General features: G+C 38.7%; 1 protein-coding gene across 4 annotated transcripts in view; it reads right to left on the reverse strand.

The window, feature by feature from the left end:
- Nucleotides 1–14,235, reverse strand: part of LOC309792369 (phospholipid-transporting ATPase IB-like) — a 75,512-nt gene that overhangs the window by 24,856 nt on the left and 36,421 nt on the right. For all 4 annotated transcript variants that reach the window (XR_014291684.1, XR_014291685.1, XR_014291686.1 and 1 more), the window contains 4 exons: nucleotides 8,518–8,690; nucleotides 6,769–6,960; nucleotides 3,492–3,583; nucleotides 2,933–3,116 (listed from right to left, as the gene is read on the reverse strand). Coding sequence is in view for 1 of the 4 variants with exons in the window: in XM_082601952.1 (XP_082458078.1) it covers nucleotides 2,933–3,116; nucleotides 3,492–3,541 (234 nt within the window). In the remaining 3 variants the exon portion in view is untranslated. The remainder of the gene's footprint in view (nucleotides 1–2,932; nucleotides 3,117–3,491; nucleotides 3,584–6,768; nucleotides 6,961–8,517; nucleotides 8,691–14,235) is intronic.

Raw genomic sequence — 14,235 nt, forward strand, 5'->3', positions numbered from 1 at the left:
GATGGAGCACAAAGTGTTTCCATCAACCTGAAATAGCATTTTAATAAAAAGGGGTCAAAGCATGAGTCAGATCAGTCTCCCGCATTAGTGACTGGCTTGGTGAGGCGACTTAGGGTGGGTGGAAGGAAGAAAAGAAAGCCTGGAATCCTATACCATCTGCCTGATCACAGCTGCAGCTGCAATTCTAAACCTTTTAATATTTGGTGTAAGAAGAGAACACTGGAATTGCCTTCCCTAGAGAAAATGGTGAACAGATATTCCCCGGGGGCCCAGGACACCTGATTCCGGCCAGCTGTGTGCAGCTGGGGTGTTTACTAGGTCAGTGTTTAGGGCACATGTAATTGCTGAGCCCACAGGAAGCATGCATCCCAACGGCACTGAGCAGTGAAGGAAACAGGTGAGTGTGGTGCAAACACTTCTGTGTTTACAGACAGGTGCTTTGACGGTAATCCACTGACACTTTCCTTAACTCAGACCCCTCGTACATAGGAGCCCCAGTCTTCCCATCTATAAAACCAGGACACTTAATCCATGAGTAAGGAGAAGATTCTAGAACTGACCTGATTCAGACATTGAGACTGTATGCTTTCCATCTATGTGGCAGAGCCCTAACAATCCATGCTGTTACCACTCTAGTTTTAGGCATCCACTTACCTTTGGACAGACTACTAAATCAGCTAGCCTCTCAGGGACAGCCACCATAAGAACAGCCCCCTAGGGATGGCCTACCTAGAGCCCCAGGGTGATTCCTAGGGAGCTGCTCAAGAATTACATGTGGCTCCTGAATCCAGCAAGAATGAGAGTGTTATTGCTCATTGCTCAAATGTGATAAAAAAAATTACGTCTATTAAAAGCCAATATTAAAACATTGTTCCAAAATATCTTAATTGTTCATTAAAATATTCTTCAAAAGTAAAAATATTAAAATGTAGAAACAGCAGGTGTTCTTGTTAACAGCAAAGGATGGTGCATAAACATGCAGGAGGTTTAAATCATAGGACCATGCACTCTTCTTAAACACCTTCCAAAAAATGCGACAGCCACTGTGGAAGACAGTTGGGCAGTTTCTTACAAAACTAAACATACTTTTATACATACCATACAACCCAGCAATTGCACTGCTTGATGTTTACCCGAAGGAACTGAAAACTTCTGTCCACACAAAAACCTGCGCACTGGAACTTCCCTGGTGGCACGGTGGTTAAGAATCTGCCTGCCTATGCAGGGGACACGGGTTTGATCCCTGGTCCAGGAATATCCCACCTGCCGTGGAGCAACTGAGCCCATGTGCCACAACTACTGAGCCTGTGCTCTAGAGCCCACATGCCACAACTACTGAAGCCCGCATGCCTAAAGCCCGTGCTCCGCAACAAGAGAAGCCACTGCAATGAGAAGTCTGCGCACCACAACGAAGAGCAGCCCCTGCTCGCCACAACTAGAGAAACCCCGCACGCAGCATCAAAGACCCAATGCAGCCAAAAAAAAAAAACCCTGCACACTGATGTTTATGGCAGCTTAATTCATAACTGACAAAACTTGCAAATAACCAAGATGTCCTTCAGCAGGTGAATGGATAAACAAACTGTGATACATCCAGACAATGGAATATTATTCAGCACTGAAAAGAAATGAGCTATCAAGGCTTAAAAGATCTGAAGGAACTTTAAATGCATATAACTAAGTGAAAGGAGCCCATTTGAAAAGGTTACATTCTGTGTGATTCCAACTATATGACATTATGGAAAAGGCAAAACTATGGAAACAGTAAAAAGATCAGTGGTTTCCAAGGTTTAGGGCAAAGGGAGGCATGAACGTGTGAAGTGCCGAGGATTTTGAGGGCCGTGAAACTACTCTGTGACACTGTAATGGTGGATATGTGTCACTGTACATTTGTCCAGACCCACAGACTGTACAGCACCAAGAGTAAATCCTAATGTAAACTATGGACCTTGGGTGATAATGACCTGTCAGTGTAGGTTCATCGGTTATAACACATGTACTGCTCTGGTGGAGGATGCTGATAACAGGGAAGGCTTTGTGTAGGGGGGCACGGGGATATATGGGAAATATCTGTACTTTCTGCTCCATTTTGCTGTGAAGCTAAAACTCCTCTAAAAACACAATTTTTAAAAATGCCTGCCAAGAGGCAGTGTCTCCTTTAAAAAAAAAAAAAAGGAAATAGGGATATTTTAAGTCTTTACCAAGAGACACCACAAAGCACAGCATACAGTACAGACTGGAGAGACTGGGGATTTGGAGGTTATATTAGTGGAGCTACAGATTCTCATTGGCAGCAGTTTTGCCAACTCCAGAGCTGGTAACGGGAAGACTTTACTTATGCAACGTGCGTACGGACAAAACTAAAGAGAACCCCAAATGGTGTAATAGGAAAGAATCTTTGTATTCTATGTCAAGTTCATCACTGAAGGGATGTTGCCTAGAAGCTTAAATTACACATAATGGCACATCTTCTGGGACCCCTGCCCCCCAGGTAATGAGCATTAGGCTAAAACACCTTTGTTTAGCTCACAGGAAACATCCTGAGCAGGTCCATCTGTGAATGATTGCAGGAGGGAGAAATTAACACAGCCCCTCCAGAGGCTGACTAGAACCCAGAAGTGTTTGACTTCACTCCCTCCCCTTTCAGTATAAGAGAAGCCTGAATTCTAACCCAGGCAAGGTGGTCCTTTGGGACACAAGTCCAGCATCTTCTTGGTCTGCTGGCTTTTCAAATAAAGTTGCAATTCCTTGTCCCAACACCTTGTCTCTCCATTTACTGGCTTGTATGTGGCGAGCAGCACGAGCCTGGCCTCGGTAACAAGGTGCTGGTAGCTTCTTAGAGAAAGGAGCTTAGAGAGTGGGGTAAAGCTCGGGGGATGAATCCGAGGTCTTCAACCCTCTCCTTGCCCACCTGACCACCCACACCACTGACCTGTACGATGGCATAATCTGAGTTGTTGGTGGCCTGCATGCCCTCATTCCCATGGATTCCCACACCCATGTGGGCCGTCTGGGTCATTCCGACATGGATGGCTTGGTCCCCGATGGCCAGGGTGATGGCCTTTACATGTTTCTTAACCATATCCACTATCTCAGCCTTCTGGAGGGGAGATAACCTGAAAAAAAAAAAAAAAAGACAAACGACCATGTTTTAGTGTTCTGTTTTGGTTCATTTTACTTCATCCTGTTCTAAAAGGCTTTACAAAGGAGTCAGCAATAATCTACATACAGCCACATTCAAATGGCAGTTACTGGTAAATTTCCCAATTCATTAAGTAAGCTTTTTACAGATATAAGAAAGTTCCTACCTACCCCAACCAAAACCAAAAAGCAAAATAAAAAGTAAAACCAAAAAAACACACTCACTGCTTTAACATCCCCAAAGAAATACACAATATTATTTGACCAGTTTACATGGAGTTTGCCATTTTCCCCACCACTACCTGTTGTCTAATGCTGGCCTGCTATATTAATTTACATTATCTACATACGTGAGAGGAAGAAGTGGAGGGCTACTATTTCTGAAACTGTATGAAGGCATGTACCCAAAGACTGGAACACAGAGTAGCCTCTGAAGATCAAACTACTTGAAAAATACAAGGAGACATAAAAACGAGAAGGTTATCAGTTGGGAGAGTCAAGGTCATGCTGTGGAAACAACAGCAACAAACAAAAGCTAAGTGACTTAACAAAAGTTTGTTTCTTTCTCATGTGATGTGTCCGATGCAGATTAGGGTACATCATTGATACTTGTTTTTTCAGAGACAAGCTACAGAAGCAAATTTTATATTCCTAAAAAATTTCAGAATAGCAGACCCTGTCTACCCATAAAATATTTACAAATATGCCAAGGAAGGAGGGCAAAACTTTACCTCTAATTCTCACTCATTTATTCATTCACTCAGCAAGCTAGACATGCATTTCATCAAAAATGATAAGGGCACACAAGGGTTTTACATTCTAGTAAGCAAATGACCTCAGTTATCATTCTCTTCCCATAGAACAGCTCCTAAAAATTCATTTAAATTTAACCTTTTCAAACTTCAGGTGAGATTATTAAAAACTGAGGAGAGAGAAGGGTTCCTTGATTAGAACACACTCCAAATTTTAAGGTAGAAGTACTGTTGGTAAAAACTTTTGCTTCATAATGAAGAGAATATAATGCATTACCATCACTACATTGTAGGTATAATATGAAAAGTTTCTGAAGTAGAGGATGTTAGAAACCATTTGTAAGCCTAGTTCCCATCAAGAGATACTGGTTCTTTTACTGAAATACTTGCAATGATAATAACTTCACCATTTAGACTGATGATCACTTTCATATTTAGACTGTGATATTTGTGAAGGGGAAAAAAACTAACTCAGTTTGATTAATCTCAAGTCTGACTCTTCATGTCTTAATTCAAATCTTAATTCCATCTTCTTGGCAACCAAGTTCTCCCAATATCAGGGACCAACCTAGTAAGCCTTCTCTGCCCCCTGCCACACACCCTCAAGTCCTTCAAGCACTTCTTCATGCAGTCCTGCACCCTTTACCAAAGCTCCAAGTCAGCTCTGACCAGTTAAGAAGAGCACTGGACTATCACTATTCTGATTTTGGAGCTCCCCACCCATATATGAAAATACAGCCTAAAATAATATTAGTCTTAACAACTATCTGTTAGTTGAGCTTCAATCAATAAAATATTTTAAGTCATGTTTCCATATGTGGGCATTAAGCCAAATCTCCCTAATCCTGGAATTGATTATACCTAATTGATAGTCTTTACAGTCATGTCTGGAAAAGTTCATTTTGTCATTCTATTGGCCGAAACAGCACAGAAGTTCCAAAGTGGTCTATTTCACAATATCTGAAATAAGGGGGAGAAATCTACTAGGGATAGACAAAAAAAAAGTGAATATGCTATATAATGCAATAAGAAAACATAATCCTAAAACACAGTAGGAAATCAAAATAGACATTAAACAGCTAATTCCTACCCTTTTCAACTGAACAGACATTATTACTTTCCAAAAAAATCAAAGAAACTATGACAATTATAAATCAACAAAAAACAGGATATCCCAAAAGAAGAATGTAAACTATTAAAAAATAGAAACTCTAGGGAAGAAATAATATACTATATGAACTTCAGATCTGAGATGGGAAAAGAAAGAATCAACTAATCTGAAGTTAGACCAGTAAAAAAAAAAAAAATCTATTCCAAAGAAGAAAGGGAGGAAAACTGAAGAAAAATGCACAGTGTCACAGATCTCTTGTCAACATCAAGCATTCAATCATATATGTAATTGGAGTAAAGGTAAAGGAAAACAAAAGCAGCAGAAAAATACTTGCAGAAATAACAGTTGAAAACATTGCAATTTGGTTAAAACACATTAACTTGGGTACAATGAATCCAAAGTAGAATAAACACAGTGAGAACTACACTTAGTGGCAACATAGGCATACTGCAGGAACCCAGTGACAAGGGAAAATATGGAAAGCAGCAAGAGGAAGATGATACATCACATACAGGGCAACAACAATAAGATGACCTTCTCGTCAGGAACAATGGAGCCAGAAGACAACAGAATGACAAATTCAAAGTATGGAGAGAAAAAAACAACCAAATATTTACCCTGATGATAGATTTAAGTTAGAAATCAATAACAGAAGGAAGATAGGAAATACCTAAATGTGTGGGAATTAAACAACACACATTTAAATAGCCCATGAGTCAAAAAGGAAATTGCAAGGAAAATACTGTACCTTGAACTAAATGACAACATATCAAAATGTGTCAGCTGTAGTTAAATCATTGCTTAAAGAAATATTTATGTCTTGAAATGCTTTATAGTAGAAAAACTTAAAATCAACTATAAAAGCCTCTACCTTAAAGAACTAGAAAAAGAAAAATAAATGAAATCTAAAGTAAGGTGAAAGTAGAAAATAATACAGATATGAATATGTTGTATTATATATTGGAATATTATTATATATTATGATTATACATTATATGACTATATAATATATATTAATATGTTATATATATAATATATATGTACACATTATATATGCTATATATATATCAGAATGCAAATAGAAACTGGACAAACCATAGAGCTGGCCCTTTGAAAAGATCAGCAAAATGGGTGAAGCCCAAGCTAGACTAATCAAGGAAAAAAAAAGAGAGAGTAAACACAAATTATCCACATGAGGAAGGAAAGAAGGAATACTACCACAAATCACACAACAGCAAAAAAATAAAATAACCCTGTGAAGAACTTTATGCCAACACATTTGACAACTAGATAAACAAATTCCTTGAAAGACCCAAACTGCCAAAACTAACTGAAGAAGTAGAAAATACCTAAACATGTGCTGAAGAAATTGAATGATTCATCAAAATCTGTCAGATGGAAAGTCTAGGTCCAGATTGTGTCAACAGTGAATGTATCAGACATCTTAGGAAGAAATACTACTAATGCTACAGAAAGTGTTTTAGAAAACAGAGAACAGAGGAACGCTTCCCAGCTCATTTTATCAGGCTGGGATTGTCCCGATACCAATGCTGGTCAAAGACATTAAAGGAAAGAAAACCACAAAGAAGTATCCTTCAGGGGCACAGACTAAAAATTCTTAATGAAATTTTAGCAGAATGTGTAGAAAAATAAAATTAAATCATAAAATTTTAAAGCCATGAAGGATGTGGGAGATGCAGCCTGCTCTTCTTTTTTACTGCCCTCCACTCCTCTTTTAAGTAACAGTTTCAGCCAATTCCATACCCAGTTGTTTTCACCAGTTCAGCATACAGCTCAGTCAGCAGACTTCACTTTTACGTGCATTTATGTTTACTGTTCATCTGATGGGGACACTTAAGAGTGAGGACACGGAGAAACCAAGGCACCGGATCACATAAGCCTGATAATTGAGTTGGAGTCATAGTTGTGCCGGCTGGTGAGTGACCCCTGCAGAAGCTGGAAGGGGAGGAGAGTGAGGTCAGGTTGGTCATTCCCTGCTCCTCCCTGCAATGTCCTCCCCATCTGGTTGTCTGTCTGCCACAGCTCACTGCTCCTCTCAGGGCAGCCCACTCTGCAGGACCCTCTCCTTTCAGGTCCCAGTGACCACGACCTCCTCTGATCCCTTTAGACCTAGGGGTACAGCAGCACTTTCACGGTTACCAGCATGTAAATAATCCCTCTGTTTTTGCTTCTCATTTTAGGCTCCTGACAGCAAGTATTTACTTTCAGAGCCAATGAGAGATGATGCCCCATTTCTGGGAGAGAGCGTATGTAAATCTTCCCCTGGACACAAACCTATGAGGATGTGAGGCTCGGGTCTGCCACTGCCAAATGGGAACCAGCCTGGGGATAAAGCCTGCACCAGATGAATCACACAGGAGACACTGTTTGAGCCCACATCAAACCATAAGTGAAGCCAGATTTAGGACAAATCACCAATAGTCCACACAAGCCAACTGCTGGAATATCCATCCTTAGTGGCAAAATCAGCCCCTGTGTTTCCCCTCCCTGCCTCTCTGGTACATCTTTTCATTGTCCCTTCCAGTTTCCACCAGCATGGGTAGGGAGTGAGAGCAGAGAAAAAGTGAGAATTCCTCAAAATACTGTTATGATGCAAAATAAAAACCGGTTTATCAAATCTGAACGGTTAAAAGAAACCATTTTGGTGAACTGATTATTGATGAGTTTGCTTGCTTCTCTTGAGGTCAGTTCTACCTGCAGAGTTTTCAGCTATGTGACCTAATCAATTCCCTTTTCACCTAAGCTGGATTTGAATTCAGCTTTCCATCATGTCTGTCAGCTCTAACTGATAGAAGACTAGGTCACAAAGAATCCTGAAGGCTAAATAAACTACAGACAGCTCAGGGGAAAGCAGAGTGAAGAACAGAAGTTGCTGAATATTTTTAGTAGATGCTGAATGACAGTGAACACAGAAGGACATTTAAGGGAGGTGTGTGAAGCGTAGAGTGGACCGCACTGATTGAGGACCACGCCTGTGATAATACTGACGAGTCCAATGCACTAACATGCTCTAAGAATTGGTCCATTTACTTTTTTTACTGAGGAGCAAGGAACAACTATTCTGTACATAGCTTCAGGATTTTCTCAGTTCCAGGCATCTTGGTTGTAGATGATTTGCTTTTTTTAAAAAAACAATGTTTTTGCTTGCACTCCTACTCATAACTTCATTTTCCTCTAGGTGTCAGTGAATTGTTTGTAAATTTGCCCCTCACTGTAAATAAACGGAGGGCCTTTGTTCTACCTGAAAGACTTCTTTCATTTGGCCATTACATCAATGAACAATGTACCACTGAAAAATTATAAACTGCTTTTGAATAAATCTTAAACCTGACAATATGAATTAAATTCAGACTTTTCATTTCAGTTTGAGCAAATATTTTCCCAGGAAGGAACTTTGTCTCTACAAAAACTTATATTTCCATGTCTATATTTTCTTCACATAAGCAATATTAAATATAGCAGGAAAAAACACAAGAGTGAATATATTCTTACCTACAACATAATACTGCTCTGCATGAGAGGGCCAAATTAAGGAAGCTCTTCTTAACTTCAAAGTGGAGGGCATGCTTCAATGTTTTACCATCAAAGATTAGGGCCAGGTCATTTTGTTTACCTAACAAGGCTCCAAGATCTTGGCAGTTCTGATTAATCACTTGTTGTGTTGCCTAAAACAAAGAGGGGAAAATTACTTTATCTTTATCATCTTAAATATAAATGAAAAGACCTTTTGAGTCTAGATGGTAGATTAAGGCGTATGTTTACTTCCTTCTTCCCTGTGAAAATCTCACAGAATTGAAATTTAAAAGTAAATAAATAACATGAGAAGATGTTTGAGATCATTAGTCATCAGGTAAATGCCAATCAAAACCACAATGAGATACCACTTCATACCCATTAGCATGACTAAAGTTAAAAAGTCAGATAATAACAAGTGTTGGTGAGGATGTACAGAAGTCAGAACTCTCATACACTGCTGGTCAGAACGTAAACTGGTGCAGCAACTTCGGAAAATCGTCCAGCAGTTCCTCAAACAATTAAACGTAGAATTACTGAATGGCCCAGCAATTCCACTCATTAGTGTATATACACTCAAGAGAAATGAAAACATATGTCTGCACAAAAATGTGTATATTAATGTACAAGCAGCAGCAGTATTCATAATTAACCTAGAAGTGGAAACAAGCTGATGAATGGATAAACAAAATACAGTATATCCATACAATGAAGTATTCTTTAGCTATAAGAAAAGGTATGACATACTAATGCATGGTACAACATGGATGAACCTAGAAAACATTATGGTAAGTTAAAGAAGCCAGTCACAAAAGACTGCCTGTTATATGACTTGATTAATATAGAAGTCCACAAGAGGCAAATCCATAGAAACAGAAAGTAGGTGAGTGTTGTTTAGGGGTGGGGGGAAGGAGGGTGAGGGAGATGACAGCTAAAGGGTACAGAGTTTGTTTTAGAGATGATGAAAAGTTTCTAAAATTGATTCTGCGGATGGTTGCGTATATCTGTAAATGCATTTAAATCCATTGAATTATCTTAAACAGATTAATTTTATGCCATGTGAATTATATCTCAATAAAGCTGTTTTTGAAAAGGTATGTAAGTAGGAGTGAATTCTTAGCTGGAAAATACGGAAGGGTGCTAATAGCAGATGAGGAAGTTTGGGGAAATTTTGGAAAAACTTTAAAAGATGGGAACAGAATAATGGGGTCGACCTCTGTAAAACTGGGTATCAGGTGTCTAAGAGAGAAGGACTGTTGTAGAGAGAAGGACTGTTGTAGAGACTCGATTTAAGATGCAGGAGTCACCTCCTGTACCTTATTTTGTTTTTTACCCCATCCTTTCTTTCCTTCAAAATTCACATAAACTGTTGAAAGCTCAAACTTTTACACAAATGACTCCCATGCCAGTGACAGAGTCAAACATTCAAGTAGTGGAGTATTTCAACCAAAACATGTAATGAAATTTTAAGTGATATAGATTAACAGTAAAGAAAATTCCTTCATCAAATGCAAGTAGAATAAAAAAAAAACTGAAAAATATCAGTTATCACCATTTATTGAAAGACTGGTGGACCTGATGAGTGTACCAAATATTTATTGAGGTATCTGCTTTATTTCTACGACTCGCTAAAATGAATGCCATAAAGTAGTAAATCATATTTAAGTTTATTATTTATTTTTCTGAACTATAATTTTCACTTATATTCAATGATCAATAGAGGAGATTTAAGATCTCTACTTTCCTTAACATATTAATAAATGAAAATTTAACAAAATGTGCCACTTGGGGGAAAATTTTAAAAAGCACAACAGGTATCAAGCACCAAAAGATTTAATAAAATAATCCTCAAGCCTCTTTTCCTAAAGGGCCTTCATTACTTATTACTCAAATGCAATAACTGTGTTTCCTGAATTAAAAGGTAATTTAATAACCCTTGAATTACTGAGGCCTTTATATAAATTTGAAGGTCTAATAACAGATGGAATTCAAAAGCATGAAATTGGATTTCACACTGTGTAGAACTATTAAGTGTAACATAACGTATACATCGTATTAAACATTTCCACCTCTACTCTTCCCACACGGTTGACTGAACGTCCCATGAATGGTGGCTGCAATTGTCCTCTCCCCCAAATGGAATCTGACAAAATTGAAGGCTGCCTCTACTTTCATAACTTTTCCCACATTTCATTGATTACTGAACCCAAAACTTGGTGCTTTTCTAACTACCATATTGTTTTCAATTTTACAATTGCTTAGGAACACTAGATGCTTGAAGCTAAAACTGTCAGTTTTAATGTTTAATTTTTTTCTCTTGTCCCTAATTTATTTATCTGTTTCTCTTTTCCACTGCTTCTGCTGCCAATACCAACAGGAGTTAAGCCAATTCTGACATAGTTCATTCTAGAATGTGATTTTGTGGCTGACTTTCTGAAATTAATGACGTAAAATACAGTTTTGGGGCTTCCCTGGTGGCGTAGTGGTTGACAGTCCGCCTGCCGATGCAGAGGACATGGCTTCGTGCCCCGGTCCGGGAAGATCCTACATGCCACGGAGCGGCTGGACCCGTGAGCCATGGCCGCTGGGCCTGCGTGTCTGGAGCCTGTGCTCCACAAAGGGAGAGGCCACAACAGTGAGAGGCCCGCGTACCGCAAAAAAAAAAAAAAAAATACAGTTTGGTCACTGGCAGCACATTATACGAGAAAACTGCATTATATGCTTCAATCATGTAAAACAAGTACATCAGTATTTCATAATGATTATTTAGGGATAACGAGCTTTGAAAATGATATAACTTTAAAGTTTACAGGAACTTAAAACATGAGAAAAGCTTAGACAAAGTACCAAGGATCACTATTTAAACCACAATATTTAAGTGAAATAAAGCCTTCCAAAGTAGGCTACACTAAGACTAGCTTCTGGATAATTCTAATTACCTATGTAATCGAGACCAAAATGTTCACAAATTTTGTAAACACAAATTTGAACATATGTCTCAGTTTCCTTTGGTGTATATAATTTGGAGAAATAAAAACCATAATTCAGCTTTCATCTAATATTTAACAATGGAGGGGCTTTATAAAACATAAGAAGATGCTGCTCTATGTTATACTTTTAAAACCCTCATTAATGGGACTTCCCTGGTGGCACAGTCGTTAAGAATCCGCCGGCCAATGCAGGGGACACGGGTTCGAACCCTGGTCCGGGAAGATCCCACATGCCGTGGAGCAACTAAGCCCATGTGCCACAACTACTGAGCCTACGCTCTAGAGCCCACGAGCCACAACTACTGAGCCCACGCGCCACAACTAGTAAGTCCACACGCCACAACCACTGAAGCCCGTACGCCTAGAGCCCATGCTCCGCAGTAAGAGAAGCCACCGCAATGAGAAGCCTACACACTGCAATGAAGAGTAGCCCCCGCTCGCTGCAACTAGAGAAAGCCTGCGTGCAACAATGAAGACCCAACGGAGCCAAAAGTGAATTAATTAATTTTTTTAAAGGCCTTATTAATAGTACAAAAGCCATATACAACCCCAAACACATGCAAACTAAATTGAGAAATAAAGAAAAATGATAGAAAAGATACCATCACTATTATATGCTATGAAGAGGTAAGACATGAATTAACTACTCCTTTAACATGATGAGATTTCTTATACTACGTTGAATACTTTATTGAGGTATAATAGGCAGACAGTAAAACGCACAAATCTTAAACGTACAGCTCAATAAATCTTTATACACACACACACACACTTGCTTCCAGTTAAGAACCATGACTGCTATACATGTAATAAAAGTATTTACTCAGAAGAAAACTTAAAGTTCTAATAAAAAGTGATTATTTGATACATAAAAATCAAGGAGCTGGGGAAAAATGGTTTAGATTAAAAATATACACTTAGTGAAATAGAATATAACATGAAAAGCAGAAAAAAACCCATGAAAATCTAAAGTTATGTAAATCTATGAGTAAAGTATAAAAGACTATTTTTATCTTAATTTCTTTCAAACACACTGAACTGTTTAAAGCAAAAATTATACCATTGGCTTATGAGGATTTAACGTACTAAGAAAAATACATTTAAATGAGTGTAAGGAAAACTATAAAAGTTCAGTAGAGGGTAAGAAATAAACCTCTATGATTCTAGGTTTCTGTAAGAATGTCACTGCCATTGTTACAGAAAAAAAGCTGAACGTACTGAATATCAACTCCGCTTGCATCCATCAGAGAACTGAGGTTACAGGACTAACTGCCACCCCAAAATCTGGAGAGACAGGTGAACACAGAGAATTACAGCTGAAATCTGTTTATCTGGAACAGAAGCTGGAGCCATAAGCAAGTAGGAACACTTAAATGGTGATTTTGAGGAATTGTTGGAGGCTGAGTGTGGACTAGCACAAAAGTGAGAAACTCCTTGGGTTGCAATCTTAGCGGGTGGCCCTCACACTTCTGTGCGTTTACCTCTGAGAACCTCACAGTGAGGTTCTCATGGTGAAAAGCTAAAAAAATTCCCCTCATGGCTCAGCAGAAGGAGGGGAAAAGTAACCATTTTGAAATATGCCCAGAGCATTCTCCACTGCAAAAGCCTAGTCTCCCAGGTTAAAGACTTTACCAGAGCCTTATCCCACCTGGAGGGAAAGGCATGTACCCAACTCCAGCCCCCTCGGGCCTCCCTGTCTCACCTAAGGGGAGAAAGAAAGCACTAAGAAACACTTATGAAGACACAAGTGGCACAGTTTCAGTTAAAGACTGAGATTTAATTGTAAGATTACAGAACACTTCCCCTCCCACATGCCCTAACACCACACCCACAGGGCTGTAAAAACACTAACAGAAAGGAAGAATGTCTTTTATGGGCTCAACAGTAGACTGGACACAGCTGAGGAAAGAATGAACAAGCTTAAAGATATGTCAACAGAAGCTTCCCAAAGTGAAATTCAGAGAGGAAAAAAAAAACCACAACAGAATATTCAAGAACTGTGGGACAATTTAAAAGGTCTAACATACAAGCAATTGTAATACTAGAAGGAGAAGAAATAGAGAACAGGAGGAAAAGTTTGAGTACTAATGACTGAGAATCTTCCAAAATTAATTGCAGACACAAGAGCACAGACCCAGGAAGTTCAGAAAATACCAAGCAGGGTAAATGCCAAAAATCTACACCTAGGCATATCATATTCAAACTGCATAAAACCAAAAACAAAGAGGAAATCTTGCAAGAATCCAGAGCGGGGAAAAAAATCCACCTTACCTGTAGAGGAATAAAGATAAGAAATGATAGAATTCTCATCACAAACCTTGCAGTCAAGAAGAAAGTAAAATATTTAAAGTACTGAAAGAACAAGAAACCCCAACCTCGAATTCTATATCCAGTGAAATTAACCTTCAAAGTGAAAGAAATAAAAACTTTCTCAGACAAACAAAAACTGAGGAAATTCATCACCAGCAGATCTGCCTTGTAAGAAATACCTTTTAAAGTTTTTCGTAGAGAAGAATGATCATATCAGAAACTCAGACCTACATTTTTTAAAAGGAAGAGTGTCAGAAAAGGAATAAATGAAATCTATTTAAAATTCTTTAAAAATGAGTCTAAGAAAATGATACAGTAAAAAATATTGAACAGAACTGGCCATTTAACTTTTAAGGGCAAGGATGTTCAATACTGAATTCCAAAGTCCTTTCATTCT

The sequence above is a fragment of the Mesoplodon mirus genome (assembly GCF_964341445.2).
Source record: "Mesoplodon mirus genome assembly, chromosome: 17".
In the NCBI taxonomy this organism is placed as follows: Eukaryota; Metazoa; Chordata; class Mammalia; order Artiodactyla; family Ziphiidae; genus Mesoplodon; species Mesoplodon mirus.